The sequence below is a fragment of the Haliotis cracherodii genome, unplaced genomic scaffold (assembly GCF_022045235.1).
Source record: "Haliotis cracherodii isolate W230 unplaced genomic scaffold, xgHalCrac1.p SCAF_19, whole genome shotgun sequence".
Classification (NCBI taxonomy): domain Eukaryota; kingdom Metazoa; phylum Mollusca; class Gastropoda; order Lepetellida; family Haliotidae; genus Haliotis; species Haliotis cracherodii.
Genome location: NW_027266274.1, coordinates 17,203,746 through 17,221,419, shown reverse-complemented (window position 1 = coordinate 17,221,419; position 17,674 = coordinate 17,203,746). Strand labels below are relative to the sequence as shown.

The 17,674-nt window shown below is 40.8% G+C and overlaps 1 protein-coding gene across 2 annotated transcripts; it reads left to right on the top strand.

The window, feature by feature from the left end:
* Positions 1–3,236: 3,236 nt before the first annotated feature.
* LOC139467163 (uncharacterized) lies at positions 3,237–17,656 on the top strand. Of its 2 annotated transcripts, none has more exons than XM_071248885.1 (7): positions 3,237–3,472; positions 4,637–4,813; positions 5,884–6,058; positions 6,668–6,950; positions 7,984–8,088; positions 9,654–9,893; positions 17,307–17,656. In XM_071248885.1, the coding sequence occupies exons 1-7, from the start codon at positions 3,319–3,321 to the stop codon at positions 17,616–17,618; spliced, it is 1,446 nt and encodes a 481-aa protein (XP_071104986.1). In that variant the 5' UTR covers positions 3,237–3,318; the 3' UTR covers positions 17,619–17,656. The 2 variants fall into 2 exon arrangements, with proteins under 2 accessions (XP_071104986.1, XP_071104985.1); XM_071248884.1 differs by lacking the exon at positions 17,307–17,656 and adding an exon at positions 10,607–11,013 and having other exon boundaries at positions 3,239–3,472.
* The last annotated feature ends 18 nt before the right edge of the window (positions 17,657–17,674 follow it).

Genomic DNA, 17,674 nt, shown 5'->3' with positions numbered 1-17,674 from the left:
ATTTGGATGCATAATTCCGCATGGTCTTGAGGGGTTCATCTGCTATCATCCTTGTTGTAGTCAAGGATGTTACGCATTCTCTTACCACAAGAACTGACTGTCATTCTCTTACCACAAGAACTGACTGTCATTCTCTTGACTGTCATTCTCTTACCACAAGAACTGACTGTCATTCTCTTACCACAAGAACTGACTGTCATTCTCGTTCCATAACGTCTGCATATATACACTGATCGTTTTACTCGGCAAGTGTTGCTGTACCGATGGGCTATGAGTCAACCTTCACCCACCTGTGTTTTTCAGGGGGTAGACAATGTCGATGTGAATAATATTCCCAAAGATTCTGATAAAGGGTATATACCAGAACATGACTTAGAATACCTCACAAATGTATGTTAACACCATAACTGTTATCCGCAAGCTCCTGAAAGATTAATAGTTAATAGACATTGGATGGCCGAATATCAACATAACTCGACGGGAAAGACTAAATTAGCCAATGTTGAAAAAATGCGTACCAAAATTCATGGATAAGATATGCTACTATATATATATATATATATATATATATATATATATATATATATATATATATATATATATATATATATATACATATATATATATATATATACATATATACATATATATATATATATATATATATATATATATAGATATAGATATATATATCTATATCTATATATATATATATATATATATATATATATATATATATATATATATATATATATATGTTACAGGAAAGAAGTATAATCATACTTCATACTTCTTCAGGAGGTAGTAGTGGTGTGGTGTCTTCTTAGTGGTAATGGAGGCTTCTAGCAAGTTGTTAATAGATTCCAAGTAAAGCTCCTTCGGGATGAGGACACGCCTGTTTTCCTCATACATCTTGTACAGTGTATCTCTGAAGGTATCGTGAGGCTCCATGAGTCGAAGTGTGAGGTATCTGGTCAAGGTGAACAATTCATATGTGTTTGCCTGATTGGCTTAGGACAGGATTATGAAGCCTTCTCACAAGTTGTTATAAAAAGGCAGGGATATGCTTTCGGTAAACAAGTATAAAATCCCTTGGTTCATTTCAGTGATTATGTCTAATTACTGAAGATTTCAGTAATTAGACATAACCACCGAGTGAATCAGTTATTAGACATAATCACTGAAATTTCCAGTTAATAGACTTAATCACTGATTATACTTGTTTCCTGTAACATATATAGACTACCATAAAAAATATCCAGTTGTATCTATCATTAGGTATAAGAACATATATAGAGTTCTTAAGTTTGGCCAAAGTACTTGGATGGAGCCCAATATAAGGCTGAACACAGATTTAAGAAAGAAAGCTACTAGTGAGTTCGAAAAGAATCTATATAAACTCATGAATAACTCAGTTTTGGGATAAAAATATGGAGAATCTAAGGAAGCGTGTTGATGTTAAATTAGTCAGATCTAATGAGGAAGAAAGACTAAGGCAACTTATAGCCAGTCGGGCTTTTAACAGAAGTAAGATATTTGACAACGACTTGGCGGCATTACGTATAAGGAAGAGCAATATAACATTCAACGAACCAGTCTATGTTGGTATGAGTACTCTTGACTTGTCAAAACACTTAATGTATGACTTTTATTACAATGAACTTAAGAAGCAATGTTGTGGTAGATGACGGGTGTAAAATACCGATACAGATTCTTTGTTATTGGAAATAGAAAACTGATGATGCATATAAATATATGGCAAAAACTACATATATGTGATACAAGTGATTACCCAAAAGATAATCAGTTGCACAGCACAGTAAATAAGAAGGTATTAGGTAAGATGAAGGATGAATGTGCTGGAACTCCTAATGCAGAGTATGTTGGATTAAGACCGAAGTGCATTTTTTTCTTATCTATAAAGAAGCCTGGTAGCGGGAGATAAGAAAAGCTAAAGGTGTTTAAAAGTTTGTGGTAAAAAGGCATATAAAACATGAGCAGTATATAGAAGCATTGTTCAACAGTAGAACATTCAAATATGAGATGAGAAAGTCTTTGAAAGGCATTTACTCATACACATAAGGAAGAGAACTGATTAATGTCAACTTGTTTATTATGAGAAACGCAACGTATATACTTACTCCTTTATCGGGTGTATACATGGCTAAATGCTAGGAGGCAGAGAACATATATATTTATTTATATGATAACAAACGGTCGAAAATTGACAAGGAAATGTGTTTCATAGCCACGTGTGTTTCATAGTCTCGTGAGTGTCATAGTCTCGTGTGTATCATAGTCTCACGTGTATCATTGTCTCGTGAGTGTCATAGTCTAGTGTGTTTAATAATCAAGTGTGTTTCATAATCAAGCGTGTATCATAGTTTCGTGTGTATCCTAGTCGTATGTGTGTCATAGTCAGGTGTGTTTCATAGTCTCGCGAGTGTCATAGCCTACTGTGTTTCATAGTCAAGTGTGTATCATAGTCTCGTGTTTATCATAGTCTCGTGTGTATCATAGTCTCGTGTGTGTCATAGTCTCGTGTGTATTGAGAAGCACGCCGGGATCCAGGTATGCAGATGAGACAAGCCGATATTGTTCGACTGGTTCTACGTGTCAGTGACCACGGCGTATCTGGTGTCAGCATCTAGAACGATGTCCTAGCAACACCCACGCTCATGAGGCCAAACTTTCACAATACGCTTGTGTAATGGTGATCTTGCACTCCTTGCTTTGGTCTAGACTTACCTGTCACCTCTGAAATGCAAATAGCTTTTTAAATATGTTTTGGTTAAAATTTGTTTATTATTTCGTGCCGCTTATTAATATACCACTTATATTAATATCCACGTATTGCGCATATACCTTACCACAGGTAATTCTTGTGTACGATGTTACGATGCCGTTGTGTACGATGTAACCATTAATTGATATACCTGACGCAGGTTAATACAGGCGTGTGATGTAAAATTTAACATACAATTAACGTATAGTGCAAATACCTGACGCAGGTAAAGACAGGTGTACGATATGACACTTTGATATACCCTAAAAGTATAGTGCATATACCTGACAACTGATTATTTTGACATGTAGTATATCACGTGATATATAAAAGTGCTGTTTTAAAAAAAATGGGTGTTTTAACCTTTACGCTATCGGATGTTTTCGATAATCTCAGACGACCAGGGAAACTAGGACGAATGTCCTGCGACAGACGTCTAATTACCCAGCCTTATCAGTTTACATAAGTAACACCTTCAAAAACATTGCGGCAAGCTCTTGCCGCTTCCTACATTGACTGGAGCAGTTCCCAAGATGACGGCCACTGTGTTGCTGCTGACCTCCGTCCTGGGCGTGACCCTAGCCGTCACCCCTCACATCCTGACCCCCCAGGCCAAACAAGGCCCCGAGGCTGCCTTGGTCATCGTGCCCGGGGCCTACGTGAAGGGAGAACAGTATATTCCACTAGGTAGGTCGCTAGCTGGGTCATAAGACTAGTCTCTCATGCAAGGTCCCTCGAGGTGCCGAGAGCAGATGTAAAAAGGATGTAGATATATGTTATATATAATACCGAGGTCAGATATACAGATTTAGACATATGTTATATATAATACCGAGGTCAGATATACAGATGTAGATATATGTTATATATAATACCGAGGTCAGATATACAGATGTAGATATATGTTTTATATAATACCGAGGTCTGATATACAGATGTAGATATATGTTATATATAATACCGAGGTCTGATATACAGATGTAGATATATGTTATATATAATACCGAGGTCTCATATACAGATGTAGATATATGTTATATATAATACCGAGGTCAGATATACAGATGTAGATATATGTTATATATAATACCGAGGTCAGATATACAGATGTAGATATATGTTATATATAATACCGAGGTCTGATAAACAGATGTAGATATATGTTATATATAATACCGAGGTCAGATATACAGATGTAGATATATGTTATATATAATACCGAGGTCAGATATACAGATGTAGATATATGTTATATATAATACCGAGGTCAGATATACAGATGTAGATATATGTTATATATAATACCGAGGTCAGATATACAGATGTAGATATATGTTATATATAATACCGAGGTCAGATATACAGATGTAGATATATGTTATATATAATACCGAGGTCAGATATACAGATGTAGATATATGTTATATATAATACCGAGGTCTGATAAACAGATGTAGATATATGTTATATATAATACCGAGGTCAGATATACAGATGTAGATATATGTTATATATAATACCGAGGTCAGATATACAGATGTAGATATATGTTATATATAATACCGAGGTCTGATAAACAGATGTAGATATATGTTATATATAATACCGAGGTCTGATATACATATGTAGATATATGTTATATATAATACCGAGGTCAGATATACAGATGTAGATATATGTTATATATAATACCGAGGTCTTATATACAGATGTAGATATATGTTATATATAATACCGAAGTCAGATATACAGATGTAGATATATGTTAGGCCCCGAGGCTGCCTTGGTCATCGCTAGCTAATACTAATGCTAAGATCAACAACGTGTTTTAATTTTCTTTGTCCAACACAGGGCAGGAAATACAGAAGTCGTCTCCTCTGAAACTCTGGGTAGTTGTTCTGGCGGAGTTTATCGCCGATCTCCCAAACCCCCTACAGCTGTCGGGGGCTGTCACGGACGCCATTGCGCAGCTCCGGAAGAAAGGAATGACTTCTGACAACGTCTTCCTGGCAGGACACAGTCTCGGAGGTATTTGATTTTCTAGAAAAAAATTAACATCGTCACAGTGTACCCCTTGGTTCAAACTAGTCATTTCAAATCAACATCTGACCAATGGGAACAACCAAATTACAGGGTAAACATTAAACCAATTTTATTTGATAATCTTGAGTGATGTTGTATTAATACTGAAACACAGATGCCAACTAAGGAATTGATTTGCAGAAAACTGAATTAGGCAATCAGTAAAATTGACAACACAAGATTGAGTGAGTGAGTTGGATTTAACGCCGCTTTTAGCAGTATTCCAGTTATATCACGGCGTGTCAGCTTAATGTGGGAGGAAAGCCCGAGGTGATGCAGGTCTCAGACGTTTACCACTTCGGTGAAACCCACGAGCACGGGTATGGTTCTGACAAACCTAGAAACATAATCGGGGCGAACCGGGATTCGAACCCACAATCACAGGTTTCTGGCGTGCCCAATGGACGCAACTCTGCACAGCAAATCGCGTCGCCTTAGACGACTGGGCTACCTGTGCCCCCGACAACACAAGATCAATAAATAATCAGTAAATAATAGTTTAAACACATGGTTTCAGGTTTACAATAAACAAGTCAAGACATCTCGACAAATACGTGGCTGCAGCAGTGGGTAAAGGACCTGTGAATTATAGTTAGTAACACAGATGTGCAGAATATTGTCGGAATGTCTTGAAAGAAGCCTTCATTCTTGAATCAAGAATGGCTTTGGAAGCTGGTAGGAATGCGATGCTTCCAAACAGTAATACAAACCACACTTAGCAAGTAGATTAGAAATAAGTGAGGTCGAAAAAGATCTCGAATCTCTCTCTTGTCGCTGCTTTAATGGTTCAGCCAGTCTTCTAGAAACTGTACACTACAGAAACCTCCCGAACGATTAAAACCATTATTGAAAGTTTACAGTAACTGTTGTTCAAATTTGGCCACGACATCACTCAACGTCTATTTTACGAGCAAGTCAATCATTTGCTGCCACGGGCACTTTCTGCATTCATATTTACAACTGTTCTACTGAATGTAAAATCACTTTCAAATAACAGTATCTCTCTCTCTTAACAGGCGTCTTCGTTGGGAACCATGGGAAATCTCATGCCAAACAGTTAAAGGGCATCCTGCTGTTGGCATCCTACATCACCAAGGGGAATCCCCTGTCCCAGTACCCTCTTCCTGTCCTCACTATCTCCGGCGACCTGGACGGCAACACACGCATCACCAGGATCGCAGACACCTTCCAGTGAGTTCCATGCACTACGTCAGCACCGTCTACACTGAAGATCTTTTAACGACGAGTACTACAAACTTGTTGAATGATATTACAAAAAATATTAACGGAATGAAAATGCGACCAAAATCCCGCCCTGCTCTTTATCCTTTTTACATATGTACTTTTCGTACCATTAATTGCTCCCCAATCTAGAACGTTTACAAATCATTGCATCAGACGTATACGTCAGTAGCCCAAATGTGAGAATTTGCTTTGTTTAGAGATGACGAGATCCTATGTTTAAAATCCCGTCACGTCAACCTGTATATGTTTGTTTAACTCCTCGTTACGTCCACCCGTGTATGTTTGCTTAAACCCCCGTCACGTCACCCTGTGTATGTTTGTTTAGCCCCTCGTCACGTCACCCTGTGTATGTTTGCTTAAACCCCCGTCACGTCACCCTGTGTATGTTTGTTTAGCCCCTCGTCACGTCACCCTGTGTATGTTTGTTTAGCCCCTCGTCACGTCACCCTGTGTATGTTTGCTTAAACCCCCGTCACGTCACCCTGTGTGAGTTTGTTTAGCCCCAATCACCATCCGGGTACTGTATGCACGACGTGCACGTAAAACTGATTCCAGGGAGTTGCAGAGTGACGTTGCTAAGGACGCCAACGCTATGTACCGCACCCCTGTCGTCATCATGTCTGGCATCAACCACGCCCAGTTCGCGTCAGGCACCATGCCCTCAGGGGTCGTCAAGGAGGACCTTGCCGCAGAGGTCACTGAATCAAGTGCGCACAAAGTGATTGCGCAGCACTGCAATAACTTCCTGGTAGCAACGCTTCAACAGCCGCAGACCGACGTCTCGAAGGCCAAGGTCGCCCTCAAGCAGGCGTATGCGGCTACAAGTCGCATCATGAAAGTAAACATTTTAATGGTTCAGTCTTGTTGCACACCGCAGTGGTCAAGGTATTTATTGTATTTACATGCAGCAAGGTTGCACACCGAAAAGGGTACATGACGAAACTGTGTTCGACACTACTGTACATGGCAACACGGTCTTCGACACTACTGTACACGACGACAGTGTGTTCGACACTACTGTACATGACGACACTGTGTTCGACACTACTGTACATGACGACACTGTGTACAACACTGCTGTAAATGGCGACACTGTGTTCGACACTACTGTACATGGAGACAGTGTGTTCGACACTACTGTACATGACGACAGTGTGTTCGACACTACTTAAGATGACGACAGTATGTTCGACACTACTTTACATGGCGACAGTGTGTTCGACACTACTTTACATGACGACAGTGTGTTCGACACTACTGTACATAACGACAGTGTGTTCGACACTACTTTACATGGCGACAGTGTGTACGACACTACTTTACATGGCGAAAGTGTGTTCGACACTACTGTACATGACGACAGTGTGTTCGACACAACTTTACATGGCGACAGTGTGTTCGACACTACTTTACATGGCGACAGTGTGTTCGACACTACTTTACATGACGACACTGGGTATGACACTACTGTACATGACGACACTACTGTACCTGACGACACTGTGTTCGGCGCTAATGTACATGACGACACTGTGTTTGATACTCAGTACATAACGACACTGTGTTCGACACTGCTAAACATGACGACACTGTGTTCGACACTATTGTACATGATGATACTGTATTCAGCACTAATGTACAGGATGACCCGTAAAGATCCCCGTACGAATTGGTCTTCAGCAACCCCTTGACGTAAGAGGCGGGTGGTCAGGCTCGCTGACTTGATTGATGCATGTCATCGTATCTCATTTGCGTAGATCAATGCTTATGATGTCAATCAGTGGATGCTCTGGTCCAGACTCTATTCATAACAAACAAACAAACAAACAAACAAACAAACAAGACTAACCCCACTCTCCTCCCGGCCACAGCCATTGCTGGACCTCAAGACCCTCGACGTGAATGACCAGAAGGTGTCCGGCTGGACCATCCGCGCCCAGCAACTGTTGCTAGGCGACATCGCCAAGACGCTGAAGGTAGGCGAGCAGTCAGAAAGCATATCAACTGGTTGTCTCTGTCTACTTTAACGAGATTGCTACAATTAGTAAGCTCCATACAGTTCAACTAGAGTGGTTTTACTGGTGTATATCCACGTGTATCACACTGAAGACGTTTTGCTGATGTATATCCATGTATATCATATGGAAGAGTTTACCGATGTATATCCATGCATGTCATATGGGAGAGTTTACCGATGTATATCCATGCATATCATATGGGAGAGGTTTACTGATGTATATCGCTGCATATCATATGGGAGAGATTTACTGATGTATATCCATACATATCATATGGGAGAGGTTTACTGATGTATATCCATGCATATCATATGGGAGAGGTTTACTGATGTATATCCATACATATCATATGGGAGAGGTTTACTGATGTATATCCATGCATATCATATGGGAGAGATTTACTGATGTATATCCATGTATATCATATGGGAGAGGTTTACTGATGTATATCCATGCATGTCATATGGGAGAGGTTTACTGATGTATATCCATGGATATCATATGGGAGAGGTTTACTGATGTATATCCATGCATATCATATGGGAGAGGTTTACTGATGTATATCCATGCATGTCATATGGGAGAGGTTTACTGATGTATATCCATGCATGTCATATGGGAGAGGTTTACTGATGTTTATCCATACATATCATATGGGAGAGGTTTACTGATGTATATCCATACATATCATATGGGAGAGGTTTACTGATGTATATCCATGCATATCATATGGAAGAGGTTTACTGATGTATATCCATGTATGTAATATGGGAGAGGTTTACTGATGTATATCCATGTATATCATGATGTACTTCTATGAAGTAGAAGAGGTTCCAATAAATGCACAATCTTTGCACATACTGATGAAACGAATGTCAGATGTCTTTAATTTCCTGAACGCGAGCAAGTGTAATGCATGAATTCTTGCTTGAGTTTCGTAGAATCAGTTGGACACACATGCGAGTGTTATAATGTCATTATTAGCCATTATTTCTTAATCCTTTTGAACTCCATTTTGAGGTCATTCAGACATCATTTCACAATAAGGCTCGAATGACGTCAACTATGCCGTTCGGATTACGTAAGGAAGAAACTGGTGCGCGTGAAGTCATTCTTTGCACAAATGCTAATGCAATTTTTATTAAATCGGTTATTTTTCTAAAACTATGGGTATTAAACATGTACATCGTGTGATAAATGTTCACTCGCCCATATATGTCTGTATCACACAGGTCATTGCGGTATGCTGTTGTATATCTGTGTATATCACACAGAGGACAACTGTAGTATGCTGTAGTATAACTGTGTATATCACACATATGTCAACTGTAGTATATCTGTGTATATCACACACAGATCAACTGTACTATATCTGTGTATATCACACAGGTCAGGTGTAGTAAATCGGTGTATTCCACACACATGTCAACTGTAGTATATCTGTGTATATTACACACAGGTCAACTGTAGTATATCTGTGTATATCACACACAGGTCAACTGTAGTATATCTGTGTATATCAGATCACGAACAAGGAGGACGGCGAGGCTCAGTTTGTGCTGGCCAAGGCACAGACGGGCACCAACAACGTCGTTACCGTCACCCACGTGGGCTTGCCCTTCAACCCCATGGATGTCTCCACAAACAAAGCATCCCCAGACCAACTCGAGGCCAAGATGAAGACACGTGAAGCTGTCGTGAAATCTTTGTCGGGGGTCAAGGCCGGGTCCGCCCCTTCCATCACGTGCAAAGATATCAACGAGGTGAGAGATATACGTGTTCCTGTTTGAATGTGATAACGTGGGCCGCCCAGTTGACTTGTAGTAACAGCTGTCTGTGAAAATCAGGACCCAAACCCATCTTCTTCATGCTCATTGTGCGTGTCTCAACAATGTGCGTGTCTCTGTATGGAGATTGTTGTACATGGTGTATCTCTGTCTGGAGATTGTTGTACATGGTGTGTCTCTGTCTGGAGATTGTTGTACATGGTGTGTCTCTGTATGGAGATTGTTGTACATGGTGTGTCTCTGTGTGGAGATTGTTGTACATGGTGTGTCTCTGTATGGAGATTGTTGTACATGGCGTGACGCTGTATGGAGATTGTTGTACAAGGTGTGTCTCTGTATGGAGATTGTTGTATATGGTGTGTCTCTGTATGGAGATTGTTGTACATGGTGTGTCTCTGTATGGAGATTGATGTACAAGGTGTGTCTCTGTATGGAGATTGTTGTACATGGTGTGTCTCTGTATGGAGATTGATGTACAAGGTGTGTCTCTGTATGGAGATTGTTGTACATGGTGTGTCTCTGTCTGGAGATTGTTGTACATGGTGTGTCTCTGTATGGAGATTGTTTTACATGTCGTGACGCTGTATGGAGATTGTTGTACATGGTGTGTCTCTGTATGGAGATTGTTGTACATGGCGTGACGCTGTATGGAGATTGTTGTACATGGTGTGTTGACCCTCTACACACAGGCTGCTTTCCAACTGGCTCTCAACTCGTCCTCCAGCGTGGCTAGGACTCGCTACCAGAAACGTGCAGTGAGGAGAATGGTTTTCAAAGACGACGTTAAAATTGGCACTGGCATCCAATGGGTAGGATGGAAGTTGGACTTAAAGGAAACTGCGACTGAGCTGGAAGTAACTTCTGCCTCCCTTGTGACGAGTCTCAACACCTTCATCTCGTCTTTTGGAGGCATGTACTACTGCAAGCTGCTGGCTCCGTACCGCGCCATGGAGTGGATCTATGTGGACTCGCTCCGGGCCGTGAGCGCAGGAAAATCCCCCAGTCTAGTGGGATGATGGAGAATGTGTTCACAATATCTGTGAAGATTGTTTCATTTAAATTTAGTCATATGCTGAATTAAATGTGTTGTACTGTTTTGCTCGATTTTTTTCAAAGAAAAGTTTCTAGCCATGAACAAGAATTACGTGTTGACTGTTCATTTATTGAATAGATCCATGTTGGTGCCCCTCACTTCACGTGCGCCCTGATCAAGTTGGATTTACGCCATCCTTTTCGTGTGTCCAGCTTGGGTTAACTACGTACCTCTCGTGGCGTCATCTAGGATCAATAACATCTTAACAGTGGAGTCAGCTAGCCTGAGGAAGACAGCAGTATATACGCTTTATATGCAGTGTATTTTGTTGTTGAACGGTGGTTGTAGCTGTGTTCCATTGTTTCCGTTGAGATTCGGTAGATGCTCGTTGCATTGTGTTTGGACAGTGATTAGTTGTCAGGAATGTGGTACTGTTTAATGAAAGCAGTTTTGAGGAAGTGTCTATATTTAGATGCTAGAGTCGCGTGTAAACTTCCGGTGTACAGTGGACATGGATGGAATAATCTGTGATGTTCTAGAGCCGCTACACAGGTGATGGCACTGTGTAGAAATGTCCAGTAGCCAGTTAGACTGTATATCAGGGGGACAAGACTGTGCCTCTCGTATCTCTCACACATTTTGTCTCTCACACATTTCATTACATCCAGACCCGTGACGATCCGGGGTAGACTAGGTCTTCAGCAACCCATGCTTGCTGTGAAAGGGGACTATGCTTGTCGTAAGAGGAGACTAACGGGATCGGGTGGTCAGACTCGCTGACTTGGTTGATGCATGTCATCGATCCCAACTGCGTGTGTAGCAGGGCGTGGAGTCATCCCACAGATGGCATCCTTACCTTGTCAGCTTGCTGACGGGGTTAACCTCTTTGGTCATGTGGACAAGGCATCCGACCTCGGATCTGAAGGTCCGTGGTTCGAATCCCATAACGGGACTCGGACATTTTATGGCCGCTACACGTTGATCGATGCTAATGATATTAATCACTGCCTTGTCTGGCTCAGACTCGATTATTTACAGACCGCCATCATATAGCTGGAATATTGCTGAGTGCGGCGTTAAACAACAAACAAACAAACAAACATCAAGACCAGCGTTCGTGAGTAGATCCCCCATCCTGATTCCCTGCCAAGGCTCATCTCTGAAGTTTGACAACTGTCGCCGCTGGGTGAATATACTATTATTACTTTTGTTATTTTTGTAGTTGATACTGAACACGGCTATCATATTATATATTTGCCAATGAATATTGTATTACCTCTCTATTGTGTACTGCCATTGTAATTGTATTTTTTTGTAAACCTAGTGAATTGTGTAATACATTTGTAAATTGTGTATCAATTTGGGAATCGACATGTAACAGAAATTTGGGGCTCGTCCGGGATAGAAATTAAATATATCACAAAGTATTTGTACACAAATTTGGAGAAAGATTTTAATGTCTAATACTGTGCGAAGCCAACAATCACTGTGTTTTTTGTGAATTGGAATCCGTTAGCCAACCTTCAACGAAACAAGTCTGTATGCTCAAAAAGTCTGAACTGGTCGAATTGGCCAGACATTACAAACTTGATATCAAATCGGGTATGCTTAAGGCTAATGGCAAGAACATCTTGATAACTTACCTGATTGGGGAAAACATTTGAATGAAGATGATTGACCTTGCTTTAATAAAAGACTTATGTTTTGGCTTTGAAGAAATTATAATTTGGAAGAGAAAAAATGTCTATTGAAATTTGGCTTAAAAAATGTAAAGAAAGGTCAAGAATCGAAGTTGAGAATAAGAAAGAATTTTGGCTTAAAGAAATTGATGTTAAGAATGAAAAAGAAAATTTGAAATTGGAAGCTGAGAAAGAAAAAGAAGAGAGTGAATTTCTGAGTAAGCAAATAGAAATTGAAACCTATAAAGAAATTAAACTGAAGCAAATTGAATTACAGAATGATATCTCTCCCCCGTACCTCAACAGGTGATGTGATGGATCGGTTGATCTTTCCAAGCAGATTAGACTTGTTCCGCAATTCTCTGAATGTGATGTGGAGAAAGTTTTCCTACATTTTGAAAAGGTAGTATACAGTTTCGAATGGCCGCAGGATCAATGGACCATGTTGTTGCAAAGTGTGTTCAGGGTAAATGCTCAAGACGTGTATTGTACTTTACCCATTGATAGGCATTCTGATTATCAGGTTGTTTCTTAGGCTGAAGTTTTGAAGGCTTATGAATTGGTTCCTGAAGCTTACAGGCAAAAGTTTAGGTCTGCTAAGAAGCGATGGTTTTACTACTTTTGTTGGGTTTGCAAGGGAGGTGGAAACTCTGTTTGATAGGTGCTGTACTTCAAAGGTCTTGCTGACAGGATTTTAAGTAGTGTGTGTCAATGGACATTCAGACAACTTGATGAGCAGAAAGTGGATCAGTTACGCAAGGCTGCTGCTCTGGCTGACGATTATTAACAGGGTTAGTTTTAAGGAGTCAGGGTTTACAGGCAGGAGTTACAGACATATTACACATCAGGAAAGGCTAGTCCACCCGCTAATTGATCTAGTTCTAACAAGTCTGGTTCTGAGTTTGTTGACAAAACATCTACTCCAGTTGGTCCCTAGATTTTCGTCAGAGCTTACTTGTAGATATTACCGTAAGCCAGGGTATATCATTTTGGAGCTTTCAAAAACAGCCATTCTTCCCCGAATGCTTTTGTGGATGTCAAGTCACAACCTTTTGGGGTTCGGCTAATGAGGAATTAGCTGATGTAGATGAGTAATCAAAGTCTGTCGGTGAGAGGAGTCTGTTGTGAGAGGAGTACTTACCTTATATGAGTAAAAGTTTGTGTCAGCTAAGCTGACAGTTCTACTGTTAAGCCCGTTACCGCTTTGAGGGATACTGGTGCTCTTCAAACTCTAATTTTGGATGGTTATTTACCACTTTCTGAGGAGTCATCAGATGACCCTGAGGTTTTGTGAGAGGGTTTATGTGGCTATACCTGTTAACCTCTCCATTCGGTGAATTTTAAGACAGATTTTGGTGTCTGGGTTGGTCAAGGTGGGTGTTGTAGAGCCCCTACCTGTTAAGGGTGTAGACAAGCTCATTGGGTATTATTTGGTAGGGGGGAGGTGGTTGGGGGACCCTGTTATTTGTCTTCAGCCAAGCACTTCGGAAGGTACTGAAAATCTTGAAAAAGAAATTCCAGGTATTTTCTCTTCGGGTGATGTTACTCATGCTATGGCTAAACAAAGCTCTTCTGAGAATGATTCCAGTTCTGAGTTGGCTGGCACTTTTATGGTTCATTCTCTTTTCAAAGGAAAGTAATAAAAATTCTGACAGTTTGGCGCTTGAGGAACCAGTTCTGGGTAGGGGGCAGTTAGTGATATTACAGGCGGTATATTGGGTAAACTGTGTCCCATTTCTTATGGCCTCATTTGCGGCATGATGTGTCTGAATTTTGCAAAACGTGCCACGTGTGTCAAATGGTTGACAAACCTTATCAGAAAATCCCAGCCACCCCTTTGAACCCAGTCCAGCTTTGGGGGAACCTTTCAGTAAAGTCATCATTGATTGTGTTGGTCCTTTTGCCTAAAACTAAGTCAGGAAAGCAGTACATGCTCACTATCATGTGTACTTCCACGAGGATTCCAGAGGCTATTCCTTTATGGAAAACTACAGCTCAAGTTATTATCAAGGCTTTTGTATAGTTCTTCACCACTCAGATTAAGTCCACTCAGAATCTCAAGGGGTTTTAGAGAGATTTCATCAGACTCTTAAGAATATGATACGGACCTACTGTTTTGAGACTGAGAAGGAATTGGATGAAGGCATTCATTTAGTGTTGTTGCTATGATGGAGTCAGTTCAGGAGCCCCTAGGTCTTTTGACCTTGTCTTTGGCTGTACCGTGGACCGTTAAGGCACTTGAAGGGGTATTGGCTGAATGATAAGTCTGAAATGGGTTTGTTGGAGCATGTCTCATCATTTCAGGCTAGGCTCTCAAAAACTTGTGAAGTTGCTAGTGAAAACTTTAAGGTATCCAAGGACAAAATGAAAATACATTATGACAAAAAGTCTCACGCGAGAAATGTCAGTCCTAGCGATAAAGTCGGAGTGTTTTTTCCAATCCCTGGTCAATAATTACATGCTAGGTACAACGGTCCGTATGGTTTTGACAGAGAAATCAGTGATATTGACTATGCTGTACAAACACCAGGCCGTCGTAAAAAGACACAGCTTTGTCATGTCAATATGATTAGAAAGTATCATGAAAGACATGGCAATGTACCCACTTAGTGTGTTGCCACTGTTTCTCCTATGCATATTGCATCAGGCTGTGATGCTGATGATAATTAAGAGTTTGTCAAGTGTGATGGCATTGCTGATTATGCGAGCCCTAACTTAAAATTCTGAAGTGTTAGCTAACTTGGATGATAAGTTAAGTCATTTGTCATCTGAGCAAAACACCCAAGTGTCAGAGTTAATTGAAGAGTTTGTTCACTTGTTCACGGATGTACCTGGCCGTACAGATTTAGTGTGTAAACATATTTCATGATGTAGATGTAGGAGACTCTGTGCCTGTAAAACAACATCCCTATCGGATGAATCCAATCTAGCTTAAAGCTCTGAAGAAGGAGATTCAGTACATGCTGGACACTGACATCACGGCCAATCTTGAAGGTGTCAAAGTCAATGTTGACGATGTCATCTATCATTCCATGGAGTGGAACGAACACCTGAAGAGGATCCTTGCCTTCTTCGAGGAGACACTCACTGAAGCCAAGTTGACTGTTACAATTTGCACACGCACAATGTCAGGTGCAGCCCGTACAAGCAAAGATGAAAGTTATTTCAAAATTCCCAGATCTACAAAACAAAAAGGAACTTTTGAGATGTCTGGATATGGCTGGTTACTACTGTCGATTTTGTCCAAATCTCTCACACGTGGTGGCCCCTCTCACTGATTTGCTTGGCACAAAGGTGAAATTTGTTTGGGACAGCAATTTTCAGTCTGCTTTTAAGAAAATTAAAGCCATTCTCGTGAATTGTTCTGGTCTCCGGGCACCCAACTTTAAAATATCTTTCAAAGTAGCTGTAGATGCCAGTGACATTGGTGCTGGAGCAGGCATCGTATAGCAGGAAGAAGCATAATACTTTGATTATCCTGTTTGTTATTATTTACGAAAATTTGACAAACATCAGAGACATTATTTCACCATTCAAAATGAGACCCTTGCTCTGTTGTAAGCTTTACAAAATTTAAAGTGTACTAGGGTACGACAGATGTTTCCTATACAAATGTACACTGATCATTATCCACTGACTATTCTTCATAAAATAAACAACAAAAACCAAAGTTTAATGTACTTTGCAAGAAATTGATTTAGACACCGTATAAATGGAAAGGCAACATTATTGCTGCTGCATCTCGAGTTGGTTGAATGTGATTAGTTCTGACTGCAAATATGATTCGTATTTTTGTAAACATTTCTCATAACTTTCATGTATAATGTTTTGCTGTACTGAGCATCATGGCGTGTCTCTGTATGGAGATTGTTGTACAAGGTGTGTCTCTGTGTGGAGATTGTTGTTAATGGTGTGTCTCTGTATGGAGATTGTTGTACATGGTGTGTCTCTGTGTGGAGATTGTTGTACAAGGTGTGTCTCTGTATGGAGATTGATGTACAAGGTGTGTCTCTGTATGGAGATTGTTGTACATGGTGTGTCTCTGTGTGGAGATTGTTGTACATGGTGTGTTTCTGTGTGGAGATTGTTGTTCATGGTGTGTCTCTGTATGGAGATTGTTGTACATGGTGTGTCTCTGTATGGAGATTGTTGTACATGGTGTGTTTCTGTATGGAGATTGTTGTATATGGTGTGTCTCTGTATGGAGATTGTTGTACATGGTGTGTCTCAGTATGGAGATTGTTGTTCATGGTGTGTCTCTGTATGGAGATTGTGGTACAAGGTATGTCTCTGTGTGGAGATTGTTGTTCATGGTGTGTCTCTGTATGGAGATTGTTGTACATGGTATGTCTCTGTATGGAGATTGTTGTTCATGGTGTGTCTCTGTATGGAGAATGTTGTACATGGTGTGTCTCTGTGTGGAGATTGTTGTACATGGTGTGTCTCTGTATGGAGATTGTTGTACATGGTGTGTCTCTGTATGGAGATTGTTGTACACGGTGTGTCTCTGTGTGGAGATTGTTGTACAAGGTGTGTCTCTGTATGGAGATTGTTGTACACGGTGTGTCTCTGTGTGGAGATTGTTGTACATGGTGTGTCCCTGTATGGCAATAGTTGCACATGACATGACGCTGGGTGGAGATTGTTGTACATGGTGTGTTGACCCTCTACACACAGGCTGCTTTCCAACTGGCTCTCAGCTCTTCCTCCAGCGTGGCTAGGACTCGCTACCAGAAACGTGCAGTGAGGAGAATGGTTTTCGAAAACGACGTTAAAACCGGTACGGGCGCCCAATGGGTTGCAAGGAACTTGCAGTCGAAGGAAACTGTGAATGCGCTGGAGGTAACCTCCCCCTCCCTCGTGACGACTCGCGGCTCCTACGGGGGCGTGTACTACTGCAAGCTGTTGGCTCCGTACCGCGCCATGGAGTGGATCTATGTGGACTCGCTCCGGGCCGTGAGCGCAGGAAACCTCATTCCGGTGGGGTGATGCGGAATGTATTCTCAATATCTGTGAAGAATTATCACTTAAATTTAGAGACATAC

Coding starts and splice junctions, on each gene's coding strand:
- LOC139467163 (XM_071248884.1), top strand. CDS start 3,319: ATGACGGCCACTGTGTTGCTGCTGACCTCCGTCCTGGGCGTGACCCTA. Junction 4,814..5,883: donor GGCAGGACACAGTCTCGGAG/GTATTTGATTTT, acceptor CTCTCTTAACAG/GCGTCTTCGTTGGGAACCAT. Junction 6,059..6,667: donor AGGATCGCAGACACCTTCCA/GTGAGTTCCATG, acceptor AACTGATTCCAG/GGAGTTGCAGAGTGACGTTG.